The sequence below is a fragment of the Lingula anatina genome, chromosome 5 (assembly GCF_051362555.1).
Source record: "Lingula anatina isolate TDL-2025a chromosome 5, LinAna3.0, whole genome shotgun sequence".
NCBI classification, from domain to species: Eukaryota; Metazoa; Brachiopoda; class Lingulata; order Lingulida; family Lingulidae; genus Lingula; species Lingula anatina.
In genome coordinates this window covers 6,828,009-6,842,048 of record NC_141771.1, presented here as the reverse complement: position 1 = coordinate 6,842,048, position 14,040 = coordinate 6,828,009, and the positions used below count along the sequence as shown (strand labels likewise).

At 36.8% G+C, this 14,040-nt stretch overlaps 2 protein-coding genes across 4 annotated transcripts in view; one reads left to right on the top strand and one right to left on the bottom strand.

The window, feature by feature from the left end:
• Positions 1-4,883, top strand: part of LOC106157411 (uncharacterized) — a 29,450-nt gene extending 24,567 nt beyond the window's left edge. For all 3 annotated transcript variants that reach the window (XM_013533052.2, XM_087012980.1, XM_013533044.3), the window contains 5 exons: positions 4-106; positions 342-399; positions 693-791; positions 1,250-1,330; positions 1,574-4,883. In XM_013533052.2, the coding sequence (XP_013388506.2) occupies positions 4-106; positions 342-399; positions 693-791; positions 1,250-1,330; positions 1,574-3,286 (2,054 nt within the window). In that variant the 3' untranslated portion in view covers positions 3,287-4,883. The remainder of the gene's footprint in view (positions 1-3; positions 107-341; positions 400-692; positions 792-1,249; positions 1,331-1,573) is intronic.
• Positions 4,884-6,694: 1,811 nt separating this feature from the next.
• Positions 6,695-13,652, bottom strand: LOC106157378 (16 kDa calcium-binding protein). The gene is made up of 3 exons (XM_013533012.2): positions 13,431-13,652; positions 8,867-8,961; positions 6,695-8,012 (listed from the first exon to the last, which is right to left on the bottom strand). The coding sequence occupies exons 1-3, from the start codon at positions 13,557-13,559 to the stop codon at positions 7,796-7,798; spliced, it is 441 nt and encodes a 146-aa protein (XP_013388466.1). The 5' UTR covers positions 13,560-13,652; the 3' UTR covers positions 6,695-7,795.
• Between the last annotated feature and the right edge of the window lie 388 nt (positions 13,653-14,040).

Genomic DNA, 14,040 nt, shown 5'->3' with positions numbered 1-14,040 from the left:
CAGATCCAAGTTTCGGTCTGTCGAATGAAGATAAGGGAGAGGTCGACGAAGGCGCCATCTATACTGAAGATGACAAAATCAGTCTTTCGTTGGAGTACAGAGACACGTGGGTGTAGAAATTTTTTTAATTCGACTCGTATTTAAAGATTTGATGGACAAAATATTAAATATTTACGCTGTTCCAAAACTTCCTCGTAATCAAATTCTTCAATGAATTTCCCAAAATATCACACCCATGTTTCATCAAATCATTTAAACTTTTATGTTTTCCAGGAAAAAAAACATTTAAACCCATTTTCCGTTTTTGTTAATTGTGAGTAATATTTCTCTCCGTACTATAGGTCGGCGTTTAAAAATAATCCGGCACCTGAGGGTGAAGATGGCAAGCAAGCAGTGCAGGTACCGTGTAACCGAACTCTTTATTTTTCTGATTTTTAAATGATTCATTTTGCTACAGAGATCTACTGATATATTGGCGTTATTTTTTTCGCCGCGATATTCTAGATAAAGTAATTTCAACGACGACGACGGACATACTCCACGTCTTATGATTTGATCAGGGTATTTCAATATAAATTTTATATCTCGTATTACAGAATTATGGAATTATAGATTAGGTGTATATAAACATGTTTGAAATATTAATCATTGACACTGTCGAAAATGTATATTATCTCTGGTTTCTCTTACAGGACCACGACAAGCGCCACCTTTTGTGTCCCGCGGCCTTCACCGTTGCTCACCTCAAGAAATTCATCTTCATGAAGTTCGATTTGTCGCTCAACTATGACGTAAGCGGTTTATCCTTGAGACATAGCAAAGTCGGCCATTTTTGCGTGATATGTTAAGATCTGTTCACACTTACGACAAACTCGGACTGCAATAGTCTGAAATGCGCTGTTGGTCGTCACCACACATTCTTATTGATTAACGTAGGGTTTTAGCTTAGTTCGATTAGGTCCACATAGAAACTGGTATAGCGTGGCAACGGGTTTTATAATGCAAACGCATTAAGAAATAATACATAAGATTAGAACAAAGCTACCACCATTTACAATACAAAGATGTGATGCGCTGCACGAAATTATTAACGTTGCCGTTTTGTTTTCTTGTTATTCACTTTCCCATAAATGTAAGTGCAATGTAGTGTCACAACACGCGTTTGATTAATTATCGTAAATAAAAACAGTCTTTGGTTCTCGTTTGAATCATATAATTGAAATATATTCTGAACCTTGGTTTATTTTAGGTCGATATCTTCCACTCAGACGAGCCGCTGAATGACGACTACACGCTGATGGACGTAGCCTACATCTACACGTGGACTAGGGTAAGTTTACTGCGGGGCTTACACATCCTCGAACAGGGGGCAACGGAGGACTCGTGTAGTTCGACAAAACGCTCTCGTTCGTGCACCCCACTCACCAGTTTAACAAAAGCATAGATCACAACGTGATTGGAGTGCCGTAAATAAATATATTAGTCTCAAAGTGAAACGACATGTTTATGCCGGTAGTATGCAGATTTACTCGTTATATGTCGTGTTAAAACGTATTTTATTGTTGTTTTTTAGAGGGAGCCGCTGAAGTTATACTATCTCATATTTGAGAGGGAGGTAGTTCGTAACCAGGACACAGAACACACCACAGACGCTGTACCACACAAGAAACGGCGTATAGAGGGCGACAAAGCAAAAGACGAGGAGTCGGATCTTTCTACTGCACCCCAGGGTCCCAAGACACCCAGTGCTATAGACACTGAAACTGTGCCAGTTTTGGATAATGATAAAACAATCCCTACGCAGAGATCAGCCACGGATTCATTACCTTTACCTCAAGTAAACGTGGCAACAGTGGATGAGGCACCTACGGTCCCTGAAAGTGGTCATAATAATAATAATGGAGTGGTCTTAGAAACCGTTGCCACGGGAACTGTGCCGGTGTCGGCATCTTCCAATACATTGCCAACGCCAGTGAATATTGCCAACGCATCTGCATCTGCAAATAATGCATCTGCTAAAAATGGTGCTAGTCCTATTGAAAGCAATTATCAACAAAACCATGACTATATTTTACAACAAAAACAACACCAACAAGAGAAAATGCAGCAGAAGTTTCAGAGCGAGCATCGGGAGATACAGCGTGTACAGGAAGATCAACGTCAATTTGGCAGCGAGCAAGGCCCCGCCCAGCTAGAAAAAGAAGACTCATGGCAGCGGCAGCAACAGGCTGCGCAACAAATATACGACTTCCAAAACCAGTCAACGCCAGAACAAGAGCAGATGAGCTACGAGAAACCGACACAAAATGCTCAGCAGCATGACCAGTTCCGACACCAGGGCCAGCAAATAACGAAACAAACACCTCGACAGCAGCAGCCACAGGAATTACGCAATAACCAGCAACACCAAACCCACCAACGGCAACACACTCCACAACTAAAAGTACCTCAAATCCCCCTAAGTCAAATAGGGGCAAAGAAACAACACGGCAGCCTGATGTCAAACAAGCCTGACCCTACTAAAGTTTTAGGGCGTAAAAAGCCACGACAGCGCCGCCAGAAACAGTGGCCTGAAGCTCCACAGTGGCAGCAGCCCCCGGCGTCCCCCTTTCAGCCACAAGGTCTCCACATCCCCGACCAGCAAAGACAACCCTTCGTGCAGCCTATAAACTTTCAAGCAGCAATCGCCAATGGGAATTATGGCATTATTTATTTTCCGCAGACTAGCTTCAAAAATTTGGCACCATCTCATTCGACCCAAGCCGCAGTTTTGGCGGCCGGAGGTCAACCCGGTGCAATGACAATACCAACTATCATGCCAGCTCCCATGGCTGCTGACGTCACAGGTGCTGGAATCAAGACGAGCCCTGAAAACTACACCGCACACACGGACTCCGCAGAGTACATGGAGGCCCAAGATCTTTCCACTCTTCGCTCTGCCAGCGTAGAAGCAGAGTGCACGGTAACATCAACTCAAGACGGAGAAGGAAAGGTTGGCCAAAGTCCGAAAAGTGAGAAACAAGATGTGGTTTCAACAACACGGACGCCATCGCCTCCACAGATTGACCAATCGAAATCTTCCTTGCAACCAACGTCGCCACAGTCGCAGCCGCTTAACTGCAGTCGTAAAGGGAATGGATCGATGTCGAAAAGCGCGCGTGTGAACGGGATTGCCGACGCATTGGCTTCCAAGCACTTGAATTCTGGGAAACCTGGAGATCCTTATATGGAGTGTAGCCCTTCTAATGGTCAGATTTCGCCCGCTGGTCCAGTTTTTAGGGTGTAGTTATATTTGTGTAGAATGCCTAGACATTGCATTTGATATTTGATTAATTGAAGGCGCGTCAGTTGTTGTTAAATTATCGTGAATGTAATTTGAATAGAGTTCAAAAGCATGTATCTTGTAAATTTTAGATATTATCTGATAAAAAAAAAACCTTTTTGATTTTTTATTTTTTGTCTTTCAAAAAGTGAATGAAGGCACATCGATTATTGTTAAATTGCCGTGAAGGTAATTTGAGTGAAGTTCTAAAGCGTGTGTTTTGTAAATTTGGGATATTTTAAAAATAAACTTTTTAGATATTATTTTTTTGTCTTTCAAAAAATTGATACATACATTGTGCAAGTATACAGATATTGGCCTTGTGCTTTCAAAAATGGCACACACTGAAAAAACGTGATCATATTGAAAAATGATGGAAGCGAGGGGCATCTAGGTGTATCTCCTTGTCGTATTTGTAGATGCATGTTCGTTGTATTAAGACAAAAACTTCTCAGAAAGCACGACATTGCTGAGATATTGTAAAGATCGCTGTATTAGTTTAATGGAACAATTTGTTCAGCTTTTTTGGTTCATATCTGTTCACAAAGATGAAGTAAAACTTGTGTACGTTGAGGCAATATAAGAATGTGTTCACAAATATTATGACCTCTTTAACCTATTAAAAGATGTATAGAAATGACGAAAAGAGGTAGAGGTGATGGAAAATACAAGTTGTATTTAGTAAGTGGTGATTTGATGTTTATATGTAAAATATTGAAAACTATTCTCTTCAAAAGAGACATACACGTAGAAGGTGAAATGATCTGTACACCAATCTGGATGAAACCGTAGGAAAAACTGCACGTTTGAAGAATGTTAACGTTTTATTTTTCAAGAAGGAATGCAACATAATTCCTGGGAAGATTATTATTATTATTATCATCATTATTATTATTATCTTCGTTAACAAAGCGATACAGTTTAAGAAAAATAGAACAGAAACACTTAATAACGCACAAAAAGAACTAGAAACGCAGGAACGAGTACATTATACTAGTTCTCTCTAGCAGAAGTCAGCAAAGACACTGTTCGGCGTGTCATTTCAGCTAATCAATGCGGAGCAACCTTAGATGGTTTTTATATGGACCAATGACATTGGAGAAGATGGGCGGAGGTGGACCAACTGAATTTAATGTGGAGATGTAAACGTATATGCTTATTGTGAACGCGAGTGTATGTCGTGTAAAAATATGAGGGAGAATGTACAAACGACTGATGTGGTTAGAGCAAGTGCAAGCAATGATGTATTGTTTTAATTTTATGTATATTACATATATTTTATCGTTTTATGTATTGCCCAGGCATGGCCGTTTCTATACACCATACGTATTCAACATACAGACACCAGATATGTGTAAATTTTGTACAGAGAGCATGTGCTGTGGTTTAACTAGTATATAACGATTAGGAGCGAGTTGATTATGTTCGTTACTCAAAACGTAATTTTGATTTTGATTATCTTGTTTAAGCTCACGAGGAGCAAGACTGAAGATGTTTTTTTGTCTGTGACATATGATCCATTACTGCATGACTGTTGAAAATAAAAATCGTCAGTTGTTTATGTCGGCGTCAGCGTGGTCTTTAATATTATCTATACCGCGCTGTAGAGGTAAATTTGGTGAAAAAAAGTTGTGTGAAATATCCCATTTCAGCGCATGACGATAAATCCAAAATCGGCCCCTGCTAAAAGTTCAATATAATGTAGGTTTTTCATAGAATCCCAACATCGGACCGTCAGAACTTCGAAGGAACATAGAGTTATTTAAAAATCAAAACGATCAAGATTCACTGTGATTAAGAACCGCCATGCGAAATCTCGTAATTTAGTGGTGTTCCTGAACCATCTTGTTTGATTAAGATATGATGCATATTCTTTGGTAACAAAATCTCATCAAAAATAAAAACAATTATTTTTAAATCCGCCTTCTTTTAACTTCATGTAGATGTTTTTTGCGTTTATCGGTATTGCTTTTGGTTTTATTACAACATTTTTTAATTTGAAGTTATTCTTGAGTTTGTTATTGCTGGCTGATTGGGTGGTAGACGTCGGTTTTCACAGGTATTTTGCTCAAAGAATGGGTCATAACTGACCCTATCTCTATACTGAAAGATCACGAACAAACAATTTATCACAAATTTTGAATTCTAATATTTTCAATAATAATTTTTAATACTAACAAATCATTTTCAGCTCATGGACAAAAAACATTCTAGTATAACCCAACATACTAGCCTGTTGTCATCTCTGTTTTTGTATATAAGCTTGCGAAGATATATCAGAGTGATTTAAATAAACTGAATGATTACTTTTTTGGGCTATGCAGGTTGTCTGTATGTAATTATTTTAGGCTTATCACACACATCTTAAGCAGAGCGAAAATACACGTGCACGGATTTTCAGTTTACAGGCAGATAAAAAAGAATGAAAGAAATGTAGACCTGTGTGGACTTTGTGGACCTATGGATTTTTTTCGCTTTCAGTTAATAGTGTGTTCTTTTTTTCGTCAGTTAAATCATATGATACGCCTGTTTACTTGAGTAAAAGCAGAGCAAAAGGACTTCTCCATTTTGCAACTTATGCCGGTAATATTTTATTTCTTCTTATTTTCGAAACACAAAAATATCGCAAACATTTGTCTTATTCTTGTCCTATAAAGATTGTGAATATGTCAAAGTGAAGGTTGTGAATTTTGTTCATACATGTAGATACTCGAAATATCCGTCGTTTTAGTGATTTAAGTCATTTTAGTGTGGAAATTTCACAAAACCTCATTTTAAACCGTATTGCTGTCCATCACACCGGTTGACGATGTTAAATCGATTTAAATGTTATATCACATTTCTCTGTTTTCCTTTATCCTGGCTGTAATGTGACTGCATCAATATCGGCTTAAAAAATAAATAAATCTACTCTTAAAGGGACAGAAAATTAATTTTTGCCTGAAGAACTGTAAATAACCCGAAAACAGACAGTTAATTTACAATCAGAAAAAAATGACAAGAGCAGGTATGTATTTGAATCTTTGTCAACTTTTTCGTCTATCAATAATTTACATTTTCATTTATATGTCTGTTCAAACAAAAAGAATTCAATAAACTATATTCATCAATCCATTTATCTTATGTAGAATTTCAATCTCTTGTGATTTCGGGAAAGAAAAAAAGAATAGTATGTTAGGAGTGGATTCGAGTAAAAACAATTAATGAAATTAAATTGCAGGAAGATGCAAATAAAACAGTTAGGCCTACTACGTCGATTTAAATTTTGTATTTATTCATTTATTTATTTATTTATTTATTCATTTATCATGAGAAAATAGACACCAATCGAGGAGTAAAACTAACAACAAATAAACATCAACTACATGTCTGTAACTTTTCCAGAGTAAAGATTTATTTATTTTCAGCACAGTGATCTTGCCAAGCAATATTTTTAAGAATCTTCATTATGTAAACGATCTTTTGTAAAAAACCAACCGTTTTATTTTCTTACAATATTCCCCCGGATTGCCGGTATGAGGGAGACAGTTGAAAGCAACAACGATTGCGCATCAGTGCAGTTCGCTTTTCATAAAAAAAAAAACCTCTTAAGACGCAATAAAAAGGGAAATGATTTTAGTTTGATTAAATAAGAAATGAAAATATACAAATATTTGATCCATCTTCGTGAGCTTGCATTATGCTTACATCAATAGCGATGCAGACTAGAAATACTTAAAATCGCTAGTGTATCAAAATATATTCACAATGAAGACTTGAAATAATAAATATTTTAGGTGAAAGATCCAACATTTGATATGTTAAGAATGAGCGGCAGATTATATTGAATCTAATTACATACATGTACCAAAAACATTCCCACTAACATTAGTAACCGGCTATATTCATTTCCCAGGATAAATATTCCAAAGAATTAAAAATGGAAATGTCGACAAAAATAACGGTAGCTAACAAACAAACCCCTTTCCAAATAAAACTAATGCATCTAATATGAAATAAATAAAATAACAAAACTAAATCTTTAAATATTTACAGCGAAACGAAACTTCCGTCACCTTACAATATCGAGAAAAGTCAATTAATAAACTTATAAGTTACCAAATCACAAAGATGTTACCCACACCACCTGTGTGTTTTCTCTAATACATGTATATAAGATACATATATAAAGTTAAAGTTTCAAAGTTTTTTTGTACGTTTTATGTCTGTTGTCAACGAAGGAGCAACGTACAATTAGGAATCGTACTTATTTCCCATGACAAATATTAATCAAAAAATAAGTTACTGAATTAGACAAACAGGTAACAACATACAAAAAATAGAAAAAAACGGTACACTTAAATTGTGAAGCTGGCCATAACAAATTTTTATTTGAATCCACAATATTTTCAAAGCCAGAAAAAAAACGTCATTAATGAATTTGGTTGGAATTATGCACCGTGTTCGATTTCCATGAAAAAAAAGAACACACGTTTAGACGTCGACTCCGAAAACCTCCTTAATAAACTCTTCGTAATTCATGGTCTCGGTGTCTCCGTCCTTATCTTCGATTTGAGCCAGCCACCTGGCGGTCTCTTCCTCGGTGTAATTCCGTCCCAGCTCGGCCAGGCAAGCCTTCAGCTCGTGCTTGTCAATCTTCCCGTCTCCGTTCTTGTCAAACTGTTGGAAGACACCTCGAAACATCGCAGCCCTGGGAAAATTTATATACCTTTAGTTTCTATTAGTCGTTGCTACAGTGTAGCTTTAAGGGAAATGTTCACTGCTGTCTAAGTTGATGTTGATTGAAGTATTCATGGTCGTAAAATATTCAATTCACACCAAATATTTTACTGCAAATTTTCTGATGCCATATTCTAGACAATGTTTTAGTTGGGCCTCTGAAACAGTGTTTGTTTACTTTTTTCTTTGCGGCAAATTTAGCTAATTGCAAATATTCATAAAATCCTTTTTTTCTTTTATAAGACTTCAGGACAACATTTTAATTACCGTTAAATATTTCGTCACCTAGACACTCGTGACAGTCTCAGTTCTGTTACACCAACCAAACCTCGGAGAGTTAATAAATTGGAAGATGAAAAAAGCTATTCTCAACCACAACGAATAACAATGAATCGAAACATAGCAAAGAGAGAGAGGGGGGGCAGAGTGGGGAAGAAATTGCCTCCCATGGGGTCTGTTTCACAAAAAAAGACTTTAACCTGAAAACTGATCTAAACTTATAGTCAAAAATTTATGTCCGCTGTAATATGAAAGAAAGTCGGTGGTAGTCAATAAAATTCTAAAATGTTCATTGGTTAATTTATTTACTTGCTTTATACATGGAGTATACCAAATTTGAAAAAAATTAAAATTAAAGACAAAATTTGAATCTAAAGCCGTTTTGTGAAGCCTGCATCTGTATCCCCCTCCCACCTTCTCCTCTCCCCCACCCCACCCCACCCCAACCCGCCCGTACAACCCCACAACCCGCCCTCGTGGCCCATGCGTTTACTCAAATAACCCTAGGACCCGCCTAAAATACATCAAGTATAAGCATATACTCACTTGTGGTGAACAGGTGGCACTAAGCCCATAGCTACCATGTATTCCTCCAGAGAAATCTGCCCGTCCCCCGATGTGTCGACGCTTTCAAAGTATTTCTACAGATAAAAAAAAACACATGGAAGTTAAAAGGGACATTTTGGTTAATGAGTCCAAAGTAACAGTACTCAAGGGCGGTATGGTTAATGGGATATTGTCCAGGGAAACGCGGCAGAAGGACATATCGTTTTATCTCATTGACATTGGCGCCTGTGTGACAATAATGGTAGTCCTAGGAATGAAAGTCCTGGGTCCCATATGATTAGTACAGGCTAAGGTTATTTGGAGTAGGCCTATTGGGGTTAGTATATTGGCCAAATGCCACCTGTACAAAGTAATGGGGAACGGACTACGGTTCCTGGAGGACTACCATTCCTGTAACACCGGCTCATATAAGCTCTAGGATACATGTACGCCGTAATCCTGTTTTATGCTGAGAAAAATCGCTTTTCCCATTAAATATGTACTCTTTAACAGAGGCTTTCTATAGCTGCTACAAAAATGCATATTAATTTTTCATATAGTTTTGTAACAGCTAGAGAATACTTATGGTAGAGGACATAAAAGTGGAGCACACTTCACTTGGTGCGGCCTGCGTACCTCAGCAAGCAAAATGTGGTAACGAACAATTCAACACAGAAAGGCGAGTTTCTAGTCTCATTTGGTCGTTCTAACTTTATTCTGCGCCTTTCAGAAGGTAACATTTAATATCGGCAGAAAATATAACAACGCGTGCCTTACCACGATCGGTAAAAGAATTAATATGTCTAACATGCCCTCTTTGAAAATTTAATAAGCTTATTAAAACATAACAGCCAAAAGGTTGAAGTTATACTAAAAGATCAGTGCTAATAAAGCAATGAAACATAACTAGTTAAATAGCACAATATAAATTCCTGTCGGGCGAATGGAACAAAGATTACATTTTATCTCTTGCTTCACTATCATATGTAATAAATATCCAACAGTATATGTGAGTGTCATGGTAAAATATTTATAATTTATTATCAAATTGGTAAATTTTTATAGAGAAACGACGGTTTTCGATTTCCTTTATTAGATGCTCCCTTAGGGTCGATCAAAGTAGTGTAAATATTTGATAATGATGACTCTCTTTATAAGGCATGAGTCATTAAAATGATATTGCGCAGGTAATATTCAATAACCACATGAGATGGCAAATCAATGACGCGTGTTTTGCTGCTTGAAATAAGATGACTGGTTGTCGTGTGCGTGTTAGTAATGAAACCGGATCCTCATTTTATTCATTAGTTTTGAATTTGATTCATGGAATTGTGATAAGAGATTTGAAAACAGGTGTATGACCATGGAATTCCGATCCCTTTTCTCTTTCTCTTTTTAGTTACCTCTCTCTCTCTCTCTCTCTCTCTCTCTCTCTCTCTCTCGCATTGTTTGTGAGTCGTATTAAAATCAACCGTGCATCAACGACTTGCACATAACACGCAGATAGACAGAGAAGATCGACGTCGAGACATACATGTACGCATGTTATGTTAAATACGTAATAGGTTATTTAATCAAATATAGGAAGACATTAAGTCAACAAAAAAGGGGAAAATAAGGTGCTTTAGTTGAAAACTGTGAGCATTATTTGCATCTGTAGTAAATGGATGTTATGCACTAATAATCCTGGGTTATTTTGCCGAGGAGTGGTTGGATAGGATATATGAACGAACAAGACTGCTCTAATCATTTAAATCATCTTCGCGGCAGACGAAGCACGAAATTTCACCGACATGTATAGATAAGTTTATATGTAGTGTATCACGAATGCAATATAACACATGGAATATGATTCAATTTAATCTAATTTAATTCAAGCAATGAATGCGTGTGATTTACATTTTGTTGACTCAATAAACCTCCGTCTGTTGAAAGCAAAGTATGTAATGCTAAACTCTGAAGGAGCACGTGGAAACTACAGAGCCGACCGGAAGAGACTGCAACACAAAACAAGTAAGACTGAAGACAGGGGGGGGTGGACAGGTGACCTCACATGGATGACCACACCTGGAAGGGAGGGAGGGTCCCTTCCAACAAATTGATATTAGCTCTGGATTTAGATTAAAATGCAGATATTTGCCGATTTCTCTCGTCGAAATGTTGTGAGCTGCATAAACAAACATGCAGACATGTAATGATTTATTATTTATTATTATCATTTATGGAATTTGTTACGGCTAGAGATTTGCGTGTTTATAATTTTTCAGATCAAGTATAAGGTAAAATGTTCTATGCCTTATAACTTGTCTGTTTTCTTATGAAGGCTTATTTATAAATACCACGGATATTGCCATTTTGATAAGTTATCACAGAAAGTCCACACGCAATAAAACAAATATAGATAACAAGTATCGTGAGGTATGATTACATAGCTCTAATTTGTTGATGTGAAAACCGAAAACGATATAAGCGGCCTAAAATATTCTTTATGAAACAACCAAGAGCCTAAATTCTAGGAATTTATCTTTTATATAATGGCGAAATGTCATTGTTCTAATTTATTTCAGTCAAAACATTCCGTTTTCAATGTGTCAATTTTTGGTTCTTTAAATAATAAGAAGCAAGGCTAGGATTGTTCTACCCGGTATGTATGTTCAGTACTATGTATGATATGTTGACTAGCCATAACTGACTTCCGCGCGCCGCTGAACTGTGACTGCGAACTGTTGGTGCGTATGATGAAGTATCCACCAGAATCTAATCCTTTATTCTGAAATATGCCAGTCTGATAATGGAGGTCAGCGGAAGACAGCTTTACCTTTGTCAACGGGTACGATACAGGCGCTGCTGAGAGAAAAGAACAACCTTGAAATTTATAAAATATAGGTCGATTCACCTGATTTTCTTTACTATTGTTTATGTATTGGCTCGTCTAAATAAATAAATATATATATATATATATATATATATATATATATATATATATATATATATATATATATATATATATATATATGATTTGATATTAAATATTTAGATTTAACACAGAAAAGAGAGCCAGCAAATGCACGTGTAATTGAAACATACATGTATGATTAATATTTTCGTTATTATTATTATTATTAATAACTGCCATTGTGTGTTCAATCGCATCAAAGGGGACCTCGATGGTAGAGAAAATGAAATATTTTCCTTCTTTTTCTTTTCCTTCTTTTAAAATATGTTTACTTTCCTTGTTTCTTTTCCCTCTTTCTTAATTACTTTCTTTGCTCCCTTCCCTTTAAATTAAGGACCAAACGCGTGTCGAGTGGTAATGTATACCCTTATATGCTTCATTTAAAAATAATCCTGATCATTTGGTCACTTTTTAAAGAATTGACGCATTATATGCTGTCTTCATAAATAAAACATAATCTACAACAAAATTTGTTATGGGCATTCTAGGTTTCTCAGGGATCTTGTCTTACAATCTGAGATTGTTATACCTGTAAATCGCACAGCAGCAGCAGTATTTTAATAAAATAAAATAACAGTCTGAAATTGAAGATTGGGTTATTATCACTACTGAAGATGCTGGCGATTTTTTTTTGCGTATCTCTTTCAAAGGATTATTGATATTAGTGTCCCTTGCTACTGCGCTAATTGACATGATAATCATTTATTTGTAAACAAGCCCACATCAAAACGTAAGCAGACGGCGCTGATCTACTGGTATTAATAATTTGTTTTAAAGTAGTGTGTGAATGTGTGTGTATGTGAGAGAGAAAGAGAGAGGGGAGACAAAGAAGTCAAAGAAACAAAGAGAGTTAAAGAAAGAGACAAAGGTAGAAAGAGAGGGGGAAATCTAGCAAAGTCTACCCAGAATGGGGAGGAGATAGGAAAGGGTCACGTGCATGAGAAGACACTACCAATACCAAGGTTCTACCTGCCAGTGTTATCCGCTTCTAGCAAAGAGCTATAAGCATTAACGTTTTTCATTAAGGGAGATAATAGCGATACAATATAAGTTGTGTCTCTGAATAATTCGACAGAGGAAGCGTCGACATCAACCATTAACGATGGCCCCTTTCTGCATTACTGCATATGTGACCTAATTCATGTTTTATTCAAGCGTTTTGATGTTTCATTGCGCTAAGCAAGGTAATTGATAAAAAGCATTAACTGTTTTGCCGTCACTTAGCTGATTAACAGGAGTAATTATTTTCATTTTTATACATCTGTAATAGCTCTGCCGGTGAATTCGGACCAAGCAAAACTAGTATCCTTAGCGTTTTGTGAATACCGCATTTAAAAAAATCGTTTTAACGTTTTTCCTTTCGATCAATAATTCCTTTCATAAATTCACACATCAAAACAAACCAAAATAACTAGAAAATAATTATAGTTAATGAGTGACTTGCATGCATTGCAATGCTTTTGCTGCTTGCGCAACGATGTGTTTCATTGTAATTGTTCTAACTCGTCCCTAAAATAAATAAAATCACACACATCAGGAAAAGTAAATTAAGGCTCAGAGAGAGAGAGAGAGAGAGAGAGAGAGCAATACGGATATCAAGGAGCCTACCTTTATTTCTTCATCCTTGCCTCTGTAGCCCTTTTTCCTCAGAATGCCGCACAGTTCACATAAGGACAGCGTCCCATTTTGATCGCTATCCGCCTCCTTAAAGAATGCCTCAAATTGTTCCTTGTCCATTTTGTCCGAGGGAGAGTGGAGTAATAGCAACGTGTTTCTATTGTATATTGTATATTATATTCGCTATGATGAAGTGATGAGTTTATGTCTACATTTTTCTTTTATTTATAATCATGCGGGTCTCTCTGTCGGGCGGATGACTTGAATGACGTCATACCTGTGATGAGCAAGCGGAGGGATCCGTGTTACGCATGAAGGAAATGAACAAGCGTCTTTTTAAAGGAACTTACTGATAAAAAATTTGATTAAGAAATTTTATGACGGGGAATGACCAAGATGTGGAAGACGACAAAGGATGCGAGTGGGTTGTAGTAAGGCAGTTACAACTGTATGCTTAAAAGTCATTTTATTTTAAATTCTCAAAATGAAACTTAAATATCACACTCTCTCTCTCTCTCTCTCTATCACACACACACGCGCGCGCGCGTGCACGCACGCACCTCTTTTATACCTTAGCTCATTAATTTTCATTTAAATTAAC